The 17,517-nt window shown below is 49.7% G+C and overlaps 1 protein-coding gene across 4 annotated transcripts in view; it reads right to left on the bottom strand.

The window, feature by feature from the left end:
- The window catches only part of Capzb (capping actin protein of muscle Z-line subunit beta), a 106,029-nt gene that overhangs the window by 46,607 nt on the left and 41,905 nt on the right, over positions 1-17,517 (bottom strand). For all 4 annotated transcript variants that reach the window (XM_059255291.1, XM_059255288.1, XM_059255289.1 and 1 more), the window contains exon 2: positions 10,404-10,493. In XM_059255291.1, coding sequence (XP_059111274.1) covers positions 10,404-10,493 — 90 coding nt within the window. The remainder of the gene's footprint in view (positions 1-10,403; positions 10,494-17,517) is intronic.

The raw sequence follows: 17,517 nt of genomic DNA, 5'->3' as shown, positions 1-17,517 counted from the left end.
TCTCTGCTTGGAAGTTCGGTGCAGTCCTTAGCTCCTGGCACGTGTGGACGGGTACTTTCTGTGTGAGGGACGTGAGGTATTAGCAGGGGAGGGGCTCAAACAGCCTCAAAGGAAAGACACAGAACAAAGAGGTGGGGGAGAAGGCTCCAGTCATTCAGAGACTGGGAAAGACCCTTAGAGGTGGGCAGCCTTGGGGACTCTCCAACTTGGGGAAGGTGCATCTGGATCACAATGTTCTAGTAGAAGATCCAGAAGATCCGAGGTGTTGGGAGGGTGAAATGCAGAATGGATCTGGAAGATCTGACTCCCAGGCACTGCTGGAGGCTGAGGGTGAAGGCCGAGACATGAAATGACCCAGAGGCAAGATCACCTTAAAGATCATCTTAAAAGTTCTTTTTAATAAAAACAAACCTGGAGCCAGGTATTGAGGTGAGTGCTGGAAGATCAGAGAAGTAGAACAAGCCACAGCTTCCTCACCTTGCCAATTCCTCAGCTGATCTTGTTTCCTCAGACTGGAAGCTTCTAAGTTCACATCCAAATGGATCTCAGCTGAACTCCTCAAAAGCCTAAAAGCTTAACCAGCTCTAGTTCCTGGTTTTCATGCCTTATATACCTTTCTGCTTCCTGCCATCACTTCCTGGGATTAAAGGCGTGTGTCACCATACCTGGTGGTTTCCAGTGTGGCTTTGAACTCAGAGATCCGGATGGATCTCTGCCTCCCAAGTGATAGGATTAAAGTTGTGAGTGCCCACCATTTTCTGGCCTCTATATCTAGTGGCTGTTCTGTTCTCTGACCCCAGGTAAGTTTATTAGGGTGCACAATATTTTGGGGAACACAATATCACCACACATCCTTGTTCAACCTGACTCTCCAACCACAATTTAATTTGTGTAGCCTACCCCTGTCCCTACCCTGGGAGCAATTTCTACATTCAGGGCACTCGGGAGGACAAAGGTGCACACTCTGCAGCCGCAAAGAGCAGCGGGCAGGCTAGGACCCTGGAGTTAGACTTCTCATCATAGTGGACACAGGCTCCAGACTAGCCCCTCAGTGGACACAGGCTCCAGGCTGGCCCCTCAGTGGACACAGGCTCCAGGCTGGCCCCTCAGTGGACACAGGCTCCAGGCTGGCCCCTCAGTGGACACAGGCTCCAGGCTGGCCCCTCAGTGGACACAGGCTCCAGGCTGGCCCCTCAGTGGACACAGGCTCTAGGCTGGCCCCTCAGTGGACACAGGCTCCAGGCTGGCCCCTCAGTGGACACAGGCTCTAGGCTGGCCCCTCAGTGGACACAGGCTCTAGGCTGGCCCCTCAGTGGACACAGGCTCCAGACTAGCCCCTCAGTGGACACAGGCTCCAGGCTGGCCCCTCAGTGGACACAGGCTCCAGACTAGCCCCTCAGTGGACACACAATATCCACAGATATCCACAGATCCTCAACTCAATTTGGAGCAGAGGGTTTCTTCCTACTTGGGAGCTCTGCTTTTCCAGGTCAGGGAGAGTGGGGGCGGATTGTTCCCATGACCACTGAAGGGCCTCAGTGGAGGCATAACCTCCCCCCCAGTTCCAGCTCCAACTTAAATAAGCTGAGTCCTTGTCATCAAGAGCTGCCCTGCTGTGGAAGCCGAGGTCGGGTGCACCTGTGAAAACAACCTGGCGGCATGGGCCATGAGCACGACCTCTAGGTGGGCAGGCAGCATTCAGGTTCTAGAAAGTCAGTGAAGGTAGCATAGCATCAACTAACATTTATTTATTTTCTTTTAAGAGATTTTCTATTCATTTTACATACCAACCACAGATTCCCCTCTCCTCCCTCCTCCTGCCCCCCAGCCTTCTCCCCCAACCCACCTCCCATTCCCACCTCCTCCAAGGCAAGGTCTCCCATGGGGAGTCAGCAGAGCCTGGTACATTCAGTTGAGGCAGGTCCAAGCCCCTCCTCCCTGCACCAAGGCTGAGCAGAGTGTCCCACCATAGGCACTAGGCTCCAAAAAGCCGGCTCATGCACCAGGGAGGGGGCCCCATCCCACTGCCTGGGGGCCCCCTAAACAGTTCAAGCTAAACAACTGTCTCGCCTATCCAGAGGACCTAGTCTAGTACCATGGGGGCTCCACAGCTATTGGTCCACAGTTCACGCATTTCCACTAGTTTGGTTGGTCATCTCTATACATTTTTCCCATTGTGATCTCGATGTCCTTTGCTCACAGAATCCCTCCTCTCTCTTATCAATTGGACTTCTGGAGCTCGGCCTGGCACCTGGCTGTGGATCTCTGCATCTGCTTCCATCAGTCACTGGATGAGGGCTCTGTGATGACAATTAGGGTATTCAGCCATCTGATCACCAGAGTAGGCCAGCTCAGGCACCTAGTCAACTAACATTTATTAAGCACCTCCCTGCCTCACTTGTTGGCACTTTGGAAGCATATTCCTGAATCTTCCACTTACCCCATGAGATAGGTTTTAGTGGCCCCATCTTATAATGGAGGAAACTCAGAGGCACCGTATCCGTATCTACCCAAGATTTCAAAGTGCCTCTAGGCCCCCCCCCCCCCCCCCCCCCCCGTCCAGTCCTACTCCCCACTGCTATAGCAGCCCTGGGGACTCAGTGCTGGAGGCGGAGCCTGCTCTGTTCTCTAGGTGTATTTACCACAGTGGGAGGTGGTATGGTTCAGACCTGAGAGAAATCAGTTCCTCTTCTGCCAGGAAAAGGGGTTCCTGAAAGTAGTGCCCTCAACAGAAGGATATCCACAGTGAGGCTCCTCCACTTCTAGGCCTCAGAACTGAGGCTGAGAGAATGAGACCATCAGGCCCTAACCTGGCAGAAACCTATCGGCCTGAAGCAAGAGCAGCCACCCAAAGTTGCCAACGAAGCTTCCAGACTGCCAACGTGGCAGTTCGGACAGCGTCTTCTGTTCACCAGGCCTACTCACTGTCAGAAATGGTCTACTGTGGGGCTCTGTTTTAAGGAAGGAGATAGTAGGAATCAACACGGTGTGACCCCTCCCTGACTGCACATTCGGCATGGACTCTAGGAGGCCTTTGCCCCAATCCTTCAGCTTTCGCATCTACACCTCACAGAGTGACTTAAGATTAAACAAGGACTCGATGAAGATTACCCGTGACAAGACCCATAAAAAGAATTTATCGTCTCATGGCTCCCGACTAACATTACTTATTTTTCCCCAAGAATAGAGTTGAATTCTAAATGTGAGAACAATAAAAACAATTCCCATCTGAATCCTGGACCCTCTGAAAAGTCACAAATGTGTACTGGGTAGTTGACTAAAGGTGACAGAGAATAAAATGCCTGTCTGCGGAATATTCTGGACCGCTGGCCACACTGACGTCACTGTTACTGCTCTAGAGCTGCGCTACCACTGGGCTCTGGGCTCTTACTGTCTGGGCTGAACCACAAGAGGTAAAATTATTTTCTTTGTGTGTGCGCGCGTGTGTGTGTGTGTGGAGGTCAGAGGTTGGTGTCTGGATGTCGAGTCTTCCTCCACTGCTTGCCATCTGATTTTTTCATTCAGGCAGGGCCTCTCACTGAATCTACAGCCTGCCGATTCTGCTAAACTAGCCGACCAGTAAGCTCCAGGGACTGTTCTGTCACTGTTTCCCCAGCACTTGGGACCACAGATGAAGGCCACCATGCCTCCCGTCTATAAAGTAGATCTGGGGATTTGAACTTGGGTCCTCAAGCTTGTGCAGCTACTGTCGAACTAACTGGGCCATCTCCTCAGTCTTTCATCTCGCTTATCTTTGTTTTATTATTATTATTTGGAGACAGGGTTTTTCTGTAGCCCTGGCTGTCCTGGAACTCACTCTGTAGACCAGGCTGGCTTTGAACTCACAGAGATCCGCCTGCCTCTGCCTCCCGAGTGCTGGGATAAAGGCATGCGCCACCATGTCTGGCCCCTTCATTCCTTTTTTAAATTGGATAGAATGAGGGATTCCCATTTTGCACGGACTAGGACTCATCAAACTGAATCAGTTCACGTTCACATTTATAGGACAGCAAGGCAGATGAGGGGGCCCCAGGAAGCCCCTCTTCCTCAGAGCAAATACTATCATTTTTTCTTGACTTGGCGGGCCACTCCACTATACCTTGATACAAACCTGAAGTGTCAGCGTCCCTGTATCAACAACAGGCTGGAGTCATGACAGGCCATTATCGTGTAGTAAGTGGTGCTGGGAGGTGACACAAGGCCACCTCAGCCTTCAGAGCCCAAGATCAGCTGGCCTGCTTGACTCAGAAGCAGAAACTAGCATAAAAAGGCTCCCCACACCTTCCAAGTATGCATTCATTAAAGTACTGTTGAAGACCTTGAACTAGAATGCTTTCCCTTAGAATGGGACTGTAAACACAAGGCCCTCTACAGGAAGCTCAGAAATATCAATACAACGGAACCTGATGGGCTGGTGCCCCAGAACAGCGTGAGTATGGTAGAGACCAACTGGCAAACCCCAGGATGGACGGAAGGTAGAGGCTACATTCTCCCACCTGGGTATAACCATCCAGAGAATGTTCAGGGCCACAAGAGATTGTGCTCCAGGCAAGGCAATGAACCCCCCTACCCCCAGCAAGCCAAATATCAGGTTGGCAGAGTCAAACCCCAAGAAAGACAGGGCTTTGACGGAGAGAGAAAACATGGTTTTTATATTAAGATGCCTTGCATGGGAACATGGTATGAACTGGAACACATTTTTTTTTAAAGATAAAATCTCAAGTGTCCTCCTTGAGACATGTACCCCCCAACCCCCCAAACCAAACATGAATCTGTTCTCTGTACTGTTGGGATACTTGGGGAGAGAGGAGACTAAGACTAGTCAAACAGAAGCCATTTCAAAGGTGGGGAGCAATTGTGGGTGAGCACAGACGACAGGGGCACAGTGTCATCTGGGAGGCAGGCACAGCTGTTACGGGCTTCACTTTCACAGGTAGGCATGCCTGCTGTGTACCTTACTTGACAGACACACAGAGTGAAAGCTGACCACAGCCAGGTGCTCCTCCCAGAACCCCCCCCCACACACACACACCTGTCAGCTCTACAGAGCAAGGTCCGTCACCAGCACCTACGACCGCACCCCGCCGACGGGAATAACAACACGGAGAGAAAATAATCATGTCCGGCAGTTCTCAACGCCCGTCCCCGTGAACAGGTGAAGAAGCAGTGTTCCAGAAGACACCGGCAGAGACCGTGCTCCACAGTGATGGTGTGTGGAAGGAAGAGCCAAGGAATAAAAGTGCCACCTTCCAGGGCACAGGCTGAACAGGGCACTGCAGATACCATCACTGTTGACCCAACTCCTGAACCTCCTCCCTGCCTGAGTCGAGACCTCATCAGGCAAGAGGAGATTTTACATTGTCTATGAAATAAAAGAGGGAAAATATTTGCCTGACCAGCGGTTCTCAGCCCAGGGGTCGAATGACCCTTCCACGGGGGTTGCCTAAGACCACTGGAAAACACAGACATGTATATTACGATGCATAACAGCAGCAAAATTACAGTTATGAAATAGCAACGAAATAATGTATGGTTGGAGTCACCTCAGCTTGAGGAACTGTGTGAAAGGGTCACAGCGTTGGGAAGGTTTCGAATCGCTGGCCTAGACTGTCTCAAATGCTGGTAATGAAGGCTAACAACAGAGAGCATGGTAAAGCAGCAGAACATGCCTGACCTCGAAGATTTCAAGCGCATGGGTGGTCTCTGAGGTCTCTGGACCCAGCACAGCTCCATCACCCAGCGACAAGAATGAGCTCCAGCTAATACTGCAAATGTAGCTTCCAGATTATTCAATACTAAGTGAAAAGTAGCAATGCTTAGCATTCACCAGCTAATCTGCTGACTGATAGCTTGTAACTACAGTATTAAGCTTAATTCTGCCCACTAGTGACAAAGGGGACCTGGTAACACAGGATACTTGAGGGTGGAAGGTTCTTGGCCCCCTTCACCACAGCCAACACTAAACACAGATGTTCTCTGTGGCCCAAAGGTGTAATCATACCCAGCCATTCTGACCAGTCCTGTCCCATCATGCCCCTGCAGACCTCATGCCACCTGGACAATTTCTGGGAGCAGTCCCAAGTGCAGTTACTGCTGGGGCTGGAGTGGAAGTCCCCCCACCCCACCCCATACCATCCCCGTGGCTCTTTCTATTTCCAGAGGGTGGCCAATCTGCTTGCTGTCAGGAGGAATATACTGGAACAAACTTGGTGAGGTTATCAGCAGGCTGGTGAAGTATCAAGACGCTTCCTCTACCTCTTCCCTAGGCCCGGCCAGGGTGGCCAGCAGCTCTCCCAGTTCTGAGGTCTTCCCTCTGTTTGAGTAAGTCTGGGAATACCCAAGAATGAAGCCTTTGGGTTACTACAGGAAGGAAGAAAGGTAGGAATTTAAAAAACAAAACAAAACACAGTGACTGATGTTTGCAAGCCGAGCCTCCAGGCCTGGTAAAACAGATCCATGGCTATTTTTGGTGTGGTCCTAAAAAGGCAAAGGACGGATGGCCTGGTGGGTGCCAATCTGCAAAAACAAACTCCTTCCTCAGCTCAGAGCTCAAAATATACCCCGGCAGCGAGGTTTTGACTCTAGCTGCCAGTGTGCAGAGGAAGGCCACAGAAGGTCAAAGGGGAACCTTCCCGTCACATGATCCCTGGCCCACATGGGTGGGGTGTAGGTATTTTTGAAACAGCTTAGCAACCAACTGCAGCTAGCTTCCCTCTAGCACAATGGAATTAGCATGTAATAAATGATGTTCTGGCCATCTGCAAAGAATGGTCACTCCCCACCAACCAGAGCATGCCCCAGAATCCCAAGGCAGCAAAGGCTGTGGTGCTGGGAAGAAGAGAGCTGACCCAGCGGGGCAAACTGGGCTGCCATGACCGGGCTGCCAAGCACATGGCACATTTTGATGCTACTCTGTAACCCGACCATGTGGAGATGGGACAGCGCCATTGAGGGGGAACACAGGCAAACCTCAACATCCTCATCAGTCTCAAAACTGGAGATATGCCTCAAGAAGAGCTCCTTTCCTCACTGGCTTGAGCAGGTGAGCACACAGGAATGCTGTGAACCCTGTGTGAGCCTCTCTAAAATTCCTGACTTCAAACAATGGAAATGTGGCCACAGGCAGCGTGAGTTTTCTGAAATTACAGCTCTGGGAAAAAAACTCAAACTGCACGTGACTTCAGAACCACAACAGGACAGAACAACTCCTACAGAATAAGAGGGCTCTGCAAATTTAGTTTAAGAGGAAAAAAGTGTTATCCCTAAGCACAACAGGAGAAAAACCACAATGAGAAAAGGGATGTATTTAAAGTGACTTCTACAGTCGATCACAGGACCCAGCAGAAAGGCAGCCCAAGTGCTCCATACACATGGCCTGCACACAGAGGGACTCTGAAGCCAGGCCATCCCTCACATATGGCTTCTGCAGCATGTTGGTGTGGCTTTAACGAGCCATGCTTCACTGGACCCTAATCTGTTGAGAAGTCATGCCTCATTTCTATCTTGACATCCATCATGCTTCAATTAAAAAATTAGTAAGCACCCCAAATCCCCAACCCACTCTCTGACAGGGGTCTGCTGTCCAGACTGGAGGTAGGTGACCCCAAGCCTGGCTTCACATAAGCCGGCACCTTTCAAGCCACGCCATGAAGCTATGGAAGCTAATCCTGAAAGGCCCAGCTCTAAGAAGGGAATCCCTTCATGCCCCATATAATATTTTTAAAGTGCGACAACTTAAAATAGACCTGAGCATGGTAGCTTATGCCTCTGATCCCAGTAGTAGGGGAGCTGAGGCACACCACAAAGACATGCACATTCAATCTCTTGCTAGGGTGAGCCTACTCAAAGGTGACCAAAGAGCCTAGTAAAGAGCAGGAGAAGGCTGGCAAGATGGCTCAGGGGTTAAGAGCACTGGCTGTTCTTCCAGAGGTCCTGAGTTCAATTCCCAGCACCCACATGGTGGCTCACAACCATCTGTAATGAGATCTAGCGCCCTCTTCTGGTGTTCTGCATGTATGCAGGCAGAACACTGTACACATAATTTAAAAAAAAAAAAGAGCAGGAGAGACCAGCCTTCCTGATGCCACCTGGCCACACCACCTCCCTACAGCCTCAGTTTCTCAAAAATGTGGGTTAGTCATATGAATCTTCAAAAGTTCATTATAAAAAAAAAATCAAACAGAGAAACAACAGAAATTTTGTGCTCAGACATAGGGACACAGTGGCATGCAAAGTTTCCATTATGTGACCAAATTCCCGCCACAACTTAAAGGGAGGTCATGTCACATTTTTCTGGCTTGGGGCTTCAGAGCTCTCTGTCCATAGTTGGTTGGCTCTGGGACTCTCGGGCCTGTGAGGAGCCAAACATCGAAACACAGTGTGTGGAGTGACGCTGTTCACCTTATGCGGACCACAAACAAAGGCAGGGGGGCCAGGGTCCCAGGAACCTCCTCCGCTGTCTTGTCCCATAAGGCTGACTTCTTTCCAGTAGGCCCCACCTCCTAAAGGTTCAGTGCCTCCAACAGAGCCATGAGAAGGGGATCAAGCCTCCCATGTACGGCAGAAGACAGACCTGGAAAGGGGAGTGCAGCCGGTGCCAGGACAGATGCAGTTTGCGGCACTCTGCCCTGTGTCTGTGCACCCTGCCCCAGCATTTGGCGCGAGGCAGCTCGCAGCCTCGCCTTCCCTCCCTATCACGCTGTGACTCCCTCCTGGACCTGAGGGAAACTGGCATTTACAGCAAAGCAATCGAGCTGCACACACATCTCCGAGACGAGTGGAGATGGGGTCTCAGGGGAAAGCAACAGCTGTAATCCAATGCTTCAGCTGCCATAAGAACAAAACAGCCCGTTAACCACCGAGAGTAGGCAGAGAAATATGTGTTCATCCTCCCGTGCTCCCAAGTTAGGGTTATTTCAAAACTACAGCAATAACTAAGTCAGCCAACTGAGGTGAACCTCACACAGAGTTACAGAGTTTAAAGGACAACTCCCGAAGCTGAGCAGTGTGTGTTTGTGTGTGTGTGTGTGGGGGGGTCGCTGGCTGATCACATCTCTGACTTTGGCCTGCCTTGTCCACATAGGGTCAGCCACAGGCTGCTGAAGAAAAAGCCAATAATTCCCAGGATACACTCAGCAGAGCTGCCTCATAGGACTGTTGAGGACTAAATAAGGCCACACAACAGAGGCAGCGGATATCCTGCGCGAAACAACACCAAGTCTGACTTCTGGATGTCTGTGCCACCCCAATGTACCAAGAGCATGCATGCATGCATGCATGCGTGTGTATGCGCATACATGTGCATTTATGTGCATGAGCATGCATATGTATATGTTTGTGTGTGTGTGTACATACACCTTGAGACTCTCTCTTTCACACCCACCTTCTGTTCAAGTCCAGCACAAGGCACCTGTGGCTGGCTTTCTCACTCCTGAAACCACCCCCTTCTCACATCCCGAACAGTTTGCAATTCCTGCTCACAGCTCCTTCCGCTGCTCCATGCTTGTCTCACACACCTGCTCGCAGCTGGAGCTGCTGGCCCTATAAACAGAGATGGTTGCACTGGGGACCTTCCTGGCTGCTAGCAGAGTTTTATCTGGGATTGATGGCAATCTCCTACTATCGCATTGTTTTCCTGGTGAAAGCATTCTGAATCCTGACAACGGAATGAAAGTAAATCACCAGAGCAGATGAATGGTCGAAAACCCCCTTTAAATGATGCCTCACTGCTCCACGTCCAGGAAGACACGGACACAATGGGAAAAACAGACTTGGTTCCAGAACCCATTAAATCATCTTTGTAAGCTGGAAGGCCTCCTGGGAGCTGATTTCAATTACTCCTGGGGCTTTACAAGGTTGAGCATTTTAGTATTTTCATGTACTATTTCAGTGCCAGCTCATCCAAGGCATCATTTTAAAACCAATTATTTTATACATTAAAAAAAAAAAAAACTTTAAAAATGAGCTGCATACTTTAAAAACAGATGTGTTAAAACTTTTTGTTGCTAAACCTTTCAAGCTAGAAAGAACACTGCTGGTATGGGGCTGGCTGAGGAAGCTCACCCAACGTGGGGGCCTGGGGTGCTTTCTTAGTGGATGTCTGCAGAAGTGTGGCCTACATGTAAGCTTATAGAAAATGTAATCAATGTAACTGGGGGAAGGGGTCATAATTAACTTTATAACCAACACTTATTCTGGACTTTATCAATACAGATGGGCTCAGAGAAAGACCACCATATGAAACTCATCTTCTCTCTGTCGGAAGGAATCTCAGAGCCCAGTGGTGGGGTCTGGCTTGGGAGAGAAGAGGTTTCCTGTGTTTGGAATTCCACACAAAGAACAGCACAGAAGAAAGCAAGTGTGTGCCTTGGCCTCGAGTGAAACCATATGAAGAAGGTACGCACCAGGTCGATCAGGTCACTGAGGTTTTTCTCGATCTGCTGTGGAGGCAGGCGCCTCATTAGGTCCAAGGCACAGTCCAGCTGCTGATCGCTCTGTGGAGGAACAAAAGACAAGCATCTAAGTCACTCCCGTCAACACTAAGAGCGCCTTCAAAACGGCATTCATTCCTTCTGATGCTGCTTCCTCAGGGTACTCTGAGACCCAAGGAGCCTGCAATGGACCCTCTGCCAGGCTCTTCTGAGTCTGCAGCCTGGAAGGATGCTGTGCAGACAGTCTGCCCTCTTTCCAGAGCAGCCTGCCTGTGTGCGACCCTGCAGGGGACAAGGCAAGATGGAGGCTCCTTCGAACGCTCTCAGCACGCCTATGTGTAGAGCTCCCAGCTACAGGTGCTGACTCCCACAGGCTCTTGGAGAAAGTTCGGGTTAACTCTGCTCTAAGCCGAAGATGACTATTATCACGTGACACTGCCAGGCCCCGGGTGGGGGTGGGGACGACAAACTCCACATCAGAGAGAAGTGAAGAACCGGGCAGGGCCAAGGTATGTAATGAGATTACAAGTTCGTCATTCATTCAGTCAGTCAACCAACGCCTATGAAGTTTCCCGGGCCTCTCTGAAAAGCAGTCTAAGGCCTAAAATACCAAACAGGCAAGATATGGCAGGGTGGCTAAGCAGAAAAGCACATGTCACCAAGCTTGGCAAGCCGAGTTCAATTCCTGGGGCTGACACAGCGGAAGGAAGAACTGACGAGTTGTCCTAACTTTCACAAGTGCACCTTGCCACATGCACACACGCACAAACACAAAATAAATGAGCTAACTTTAAAAAGGGCTCACTCTAGCCAGTAAAATGTAACCTAATAAGCTGTGCCAACTGCTGTCTTAGGGTACTGAAGGTAAAACCCACTCTCACTCACTGGGCACCTTTCCACAGTCACAAAGGGTGCTGCTTGGTACTCCCCTGACTCATACTCACTGAGGGCCACTGTGGACCGCTCCCCGTAGACACACAGCAACGATCGAGAAGGGACAGGAGGGGAGGGCGGAGGGGAGGGGAGGAAGAGGCGGAGGGGAGGGGAGGAAGAGGCGGAGTGGGGCAAGACCAGTACAGAGCAAAGGAAACTCGGTGCACAGCAGGCTCCAGCACCTTGGGACTAAGTTCCAGCACCTTGGAACTAAGTTCCAGCACCTTGGAACTAAGTTCCAGCACCTTGGAACTAAGTGAGGAAGGTGTGCCGAGAATGGTGAGGACCAGGATGAGGGTGGGACATTCTGAGGGCAGGCGGCCATGGGAGTCCCCAGCATCAAGAAGAGGTTCTGATTCATATCTAAACCTGGTCCAGCTCATCCCAGGACCTCTGAAGGCACTAAAGGAGCAGGCCAAAGGGTCTCATAAAACACACACAGGAATCCTTAGGATGCCACATCTGGCTGGAATGAGCCACAACCTTTGAGGATCATTGCCATCCAGACTCGACCAACCACAGCAAGCGTGGAGCAGGGGCCCACTTTGTATCCACCAGACATGGCACACGGCTAACTGGAGCCAATTTTATTTTCACATATACATACATGGCAGATTGTTTAAAAAAAAAAAGTTTGTCCCTTGCTCAAGATGATTATACACGATCATTTATTCTTAGAGAACAAACTCAAGAAAAGAAAACAGAGTACTCCCAACCCTGCGGCTGCTTTTGTTTAACGAGGCATTCAGTACTCGTAAACTTCTTGCTTGTGACATCCACTTTTACGGCAAGATATGTTGCCAAGGCCACAGCGGTATGGACTTGGCGCACAGGCACAGAAAGCTATTGCAACATGTCAGGGTACATCACAGGTGGACTGACTAACTCCATTTCCCAGGTCTGCCCCCCCCCCATCGACTTGGAACCTTGGGGTGGTTTCTTCACCTCCACCAGCCTCCATGTGTGCATGAGATGGGGACAGCCATGGTATGGTGACTCGGTAATAATGAATACGGATGTCAGCACACAGCAGCAATATGTGTTTAAAACCTGGAGCACCTTATGTAAATAACATTCAGGCCTCACATATGTAAAAACTTGATCTAGGGCTGGAGAGACGGTCTAGAGGTTACAAAGCATGTGTTGCTCCTCCAGAGAAAAAAGTTCAATTCCCAGTACCCACACCAGGTGGCTCACAACCACTTACAACTCCAGCTCCAGGGGAATCCGCTACAATTCTGGCACGCACGCACACACACACACACACACACACACACACACACACACACACGAATGCATGCACGTACACACACACACACACACACACACACACACACACACACACACACGATATCACTATTTTATAATACTCCTCCCATCTTACTGCTGCCACCAACTAGATAGACAGCATGTTCAATCTCATTTTGCCTCACAGAAATGAAAACCCTGGAGCGGGAAACGTGCTCAGCTGGTAGAGTACTTGCCTAGCATGTGCAGGGCCCTGGGTTGCATTCCCAGCATAAGCCAAGAGCATGGTGGTACATATCTGCAATTTTAGCATTTGGGAGGCAGACAGAGGCTCAGAAGTTCCGAGTCATCCTCACCTATATAATGAACTCAAGACCTGCCTGGGACACCCGAGATCCTGCCTCCAAATGAGGGACTGGGCAGGTGCCGGACAGACGGCTCAGTGGCTATGCGTTAACACGGCTCTTGCAAAGGACCTGAGTTCCATTCCTAGCACCCATATCAGGAGGCTCACAAATGCCTGCAACTCTAGTTCCAATGTATCTAACACCTCTGGCCTCTGAGCATGCACATACATACACATACATGCACACACTTAAACACAGTAATTTTAAAGAAAGAATGGAAACTCTAAGTGAGTCAATTAAAGCTAGTGTTTCTCACCCAGCAATGATTTCTGCAGGACCTGCCATCCCCTCACAACTACCTGACCTGTTGTAGGAGATGCACGAGAATGCTTTTGCCTGTCACAGGGAAAGGGATGTTGCCAGCATTTAATGATGAGGGCTCAGGGATTCCACTCAACATCTCACAATGCAAAGGACAGCCGCCCCATAATTGCCTGGCAAAGGGAGTCAGTTTTTGTTTTTGTTGTTTGTTTGGGGGGAGGGAGGAGCTTGCTCCTAGTACCTGGTCAAAACAAGGGCCCTCTTCAGAAACACCTGGCATGCATTTATCAAAGCCCACTCAGGCCCTAAAAACTTGTGGGTTTTGGAAAATAGACATTAGCAACCTTCCTCACAATTCAAAAGAAAATGTCTACGTATGTAAGCTGAGCTCACTTGCAACTGTAACCCTGACACACTGGGACTTGTGGGGATTAACTAGAAACTGAATTAAAAGAAATTTGACCTGTGAAGGCCAGCACGGAAGAGCACCATTCTGACCTCTGGGCAGCCTCTTTGTACCCCAAAACCCCAGCATGCCAATCCTCTTCACCCCAAGGGGCCTCTGCAGAAGGCCTTCCTTCTAACCAGTCAGACTGCACCCGCTGGCAGGCACCATTCCTGCCCCACCAATCTCAGGAGGACTCGGTGCTCGTCCCAATTCATCTTAATTGGAAATGTTTCACAACAAATTTCTGGGGCTAAGGATATTTAACTCTCATTAGGTTAGGAAATGACTAAACACTTCCCATAAGTGAAGCAACATGGGAAAGCCTAATGACAGCCCGTAAAAAGTTAAAATTAGAGTGGACTGGAGCCACTAGCTAGGAGTCGTCCCAAGTACAAGGGGTCCAAAGGGAAACGGCACCAAGAACACGAAGAAAACAGGATTAAGGTGAGGGGGTCCCCGGGAGACAACCCAGGAGACACCTCCATTTTCATAAGGTCCAGAAAGGTCCATACCTTTCATAAGGTATGAGTGAACCTGTCTATTACACATGGATATTTACGCACCTCAAACTAATGTAGCAGCCCAGGGAGTGACGAAGAGTCACACAGCTATCAGAAGATGGAGATGACCTTGTCCAGGTCTTAACAAGACATGCTGTGAAGCCTCAAACTCTGCTAATCTGTTACTGCTGTAGTCAGCAGACAGGTACCTAAGTATGAATTTTTTAATATTTATTCTATGTGTATGGATATATTGCTGGCATGTATGTCTATGCACCCTGCACATTCCTGGTGTCAATGAAGGTCAGAAGAGGATGTCAGATCTCCTGGAACTGGAGTTACAGATAGTTGTGAGCCACCATGTGGGTGCTGGGAATTGAACCTGAGTCCTCTGAAGAGGAACAAGTGCTCTTAACCACTGAGCCACCTCTCTAGCCCTCCTAAATGAAGTACTAGGAGGAAACACCCAGGAGCAAGTGAGGATGAGATGCAGCAGAGGAGGACGTCCTTCCTGTGGCTAGATGTTTGTGTGACTTCAATCTGTGCCTGGCTTTGGCCTGTGTGCCCTCTGAGATACCTCCTAGATGGATCCTACCCCTCCTTCCTCATTCTAAATGAAGATGCAAGGCTGGGTCCCTCTCCCCTGCCTGACTACAAAATCATCATTCTTGATTCACAATTCGACAACCAGGCATTGAGTGCCAACCTTGGGCCAGGCCCCGAACTTGGCCTGATGTATGAGATTTAGTCATAATTATCACAGAACTGTCCAAATAGCCACCTGCTGGGGGATGAGCACATGAAAGGACATGAAGACACAGGCACAGCAAAACGGAGTGATTAACCTTGGTTCCTGTGCCCATCTTCTTAGGCTGTCCTCCCTCACAGTTACTTCCTTTTTTTTTTTTTTTTTTTTGCAAACTGCAACCCCTTGACTAAAATGGCTGCTTCCAAATGCCCTCCTGCAGAAAGCAAGCTTTCTGGGCTCTCCCTCCCAGAACACTGGTGGTTATGGGGTGGGATGAAAAGGAAGTAGCCAAAGAAAGGCCACTTCACTTCACCTTCCACAACTCTCTGCCCATTCAATTAGTCACCCAATAATTATTTATTGTCTCCTAGGAAACAAGCTCTGTTTTTGATGCTAAGTAGTGAACACAAAGTCCCTGGTCTTTACAGAGCTTACAGTGCAGTAAAAAAAAAAAAATCAGAATCAATTAGGAAAAGAAAAATCAGAATCAATTAGGAAAAAAAAAAATCAGCCGGGACAAGAGCTTGAGGGTCTGAAAGGGTAAGAGCGGAAGCTTCTGAAGGACATCAGTGGAGGTAGGAAAGATTTGGCTTTTGCTGGCTTTCACATGACTTAAAAAAAGTCACAAAACTGCCTAACACGCCTGGCAACAAGTAAAATAATGTCCACATGGACAAGAACTAACAGTCAAATAAAATACCACAGGCTAAATTATCCCCTGGAGAGTACAGACTGGTACCAGAGTGTCATCCAGTCTTCTGCAGACAGTCAAACCTGCCCTGCTAAGCACACACAGAGACAAAGTCCCCAGGAAATCATCAACAAAGAAAGTGTATCAGAACCTATGCAGGGGACACCAAGCGCCAGGCATGTCCCAGCCTGTGATAAACCCCGGCTGAACACAGTACACACACTATCCCAACGCTGATAAAGCCCAGAAGACTCCCAGGGACATTGGGGGGCAGTGTCTGTACCCCAGGCCACTCCTGGGGGGCCCTGCAGGGCCACAGTGCACCTCAGCAGTACAAAAGGAAGGGAAGGGTTGATGAGAACCCTCCTGTCCTGAGTGCCAGCACAGCACAGGGAGGGGACGAGCAGCTGGGATCTGGTGTGGGAGGTGGCTGGGCCTTATCGGGAGTGACTTGTACTCAGTTACTCCCAAGCCACTCAGAGCTTGTTTAGTCTGGGCCCTGGCTTAGATAGAGCCCCATCACTCCATCAGTGGGTGCTTTCATCTCTGTCAGAGGGAAGGCTTGCACTTCTGCGCTAGGTTCTCTGGATTCTTAACTTTAAAATCCACTGCTCCGTGTAGGTTTACAAGTTTCTGAAGAGTTCCACAGAGAAATGTCAACACCTGCATCACAGGAGACTAATTTTCCAAAATCAGCCATAACTAGGCACTCTACCCTGTACAATGTGCCTGGTCATCCTCCCCTACTGTACCCACTTGTGTCCATACCTCTTTCTTCTTGGAAGTGGGGTGCGTCTGTGACTGTTTTAACAATCCTACAGCAAGACTAATGTTTAGTGACTGCTGAGGGTAGGTAAGACTGGAAGAGAAACTCGGGTCCTATGAAAGACACTGGCCCTAAGGCATTTCCAGCTCTCACTGTGACTACAATATAAGCCCCTAAGCCAGAATGACCTGGCCAGGATGTCCCTGAGCTGATAACCCACAGAAAAGGCTGGAGAAACTTTGGAGACACCAGGCCTTGGGCAATCTTGTTGGATGACAGTATTATGCAAAGATTCTTGTGATGACCACTGGGGGGCAGTCTGACTAGAGATGAGCTTTGTGCAGAAAAGACCAGCAAAGGGCCTTCTCCCCACCTCTGCTTCAGAAGACAGCAGAGTCCGCAGTTAAGGGGCAGAGCGGAGAGGGTGAGGTGGTGTCTAGGAGACAGGAGGTGGGTTGAGAAGTTCAGAGTGCACGTGGTCTGGGCATCCTTTGAAACACGGCATATCTAACTCCAGAGAGCACCAGAAATTCACAGTACTCCTCTTTCCAGGCAGGATTAGGCCTGGTCTCCCTGCCGGGTTAGGGCAGATCTGGACTAAAGAGGATCTGTATGTAAACAACCCTGGAGGCCTTGGAGCCTGAGGAGCTGGTGCCTCGGTTTACATTCCTGGGAGGTTTAGTGAACACTCACTTCACAGACAGCACGTGGGGGGGGGGGGTGCTGCTGGCGCCTGGAGGCTGGGCTGACTTACCACAGACATGTCTCACTTGACCAGGACTGGCCTCAGATGGTCTCATGACCCAGCAAGCAATTGTTTAAAAACAGAATCTGCTTTCTGCCTTGGGACTTAGAACAGTTTGTGCTGGGGGCTATCTGGGAGAGAATCGAGGGCAAACCCAGCCTCTGCGCCAGGTCACTCTAGAAAAATGCACATTTTGGTTTCATAAAATGAAAAGTGATTCTTCTATTGAATGACTGCTCCTGGGAGGGACACTGATGAATGCGGCTAGACACAAACAAAGTACCCTCGGGGTGGCATCTGTTTCCATCTGCAAAGAGGTCAAAGCAACACTTGGTTGGAC

This window comes from Peromyscus eremicus, chromosome 2, assembly GCF_949786415.1.
Source record: "Peromyscus eremicus chromosome 2, PerEre_H2_v1, whole genome shotgun sequence".
In the NCBI taxonomy this organism is placed as follows: Eukaryota; Metazoa; Chordata; class Mammalia; order Rodentia; family Cricetidae; genus Peromyscus; species Peromyscus eremicus.
The sequence above is the reverse complement of the archived record's forward strand: the minus strand, read 5'-3'. Positions and strand labels throughout refer to the sequence as shown.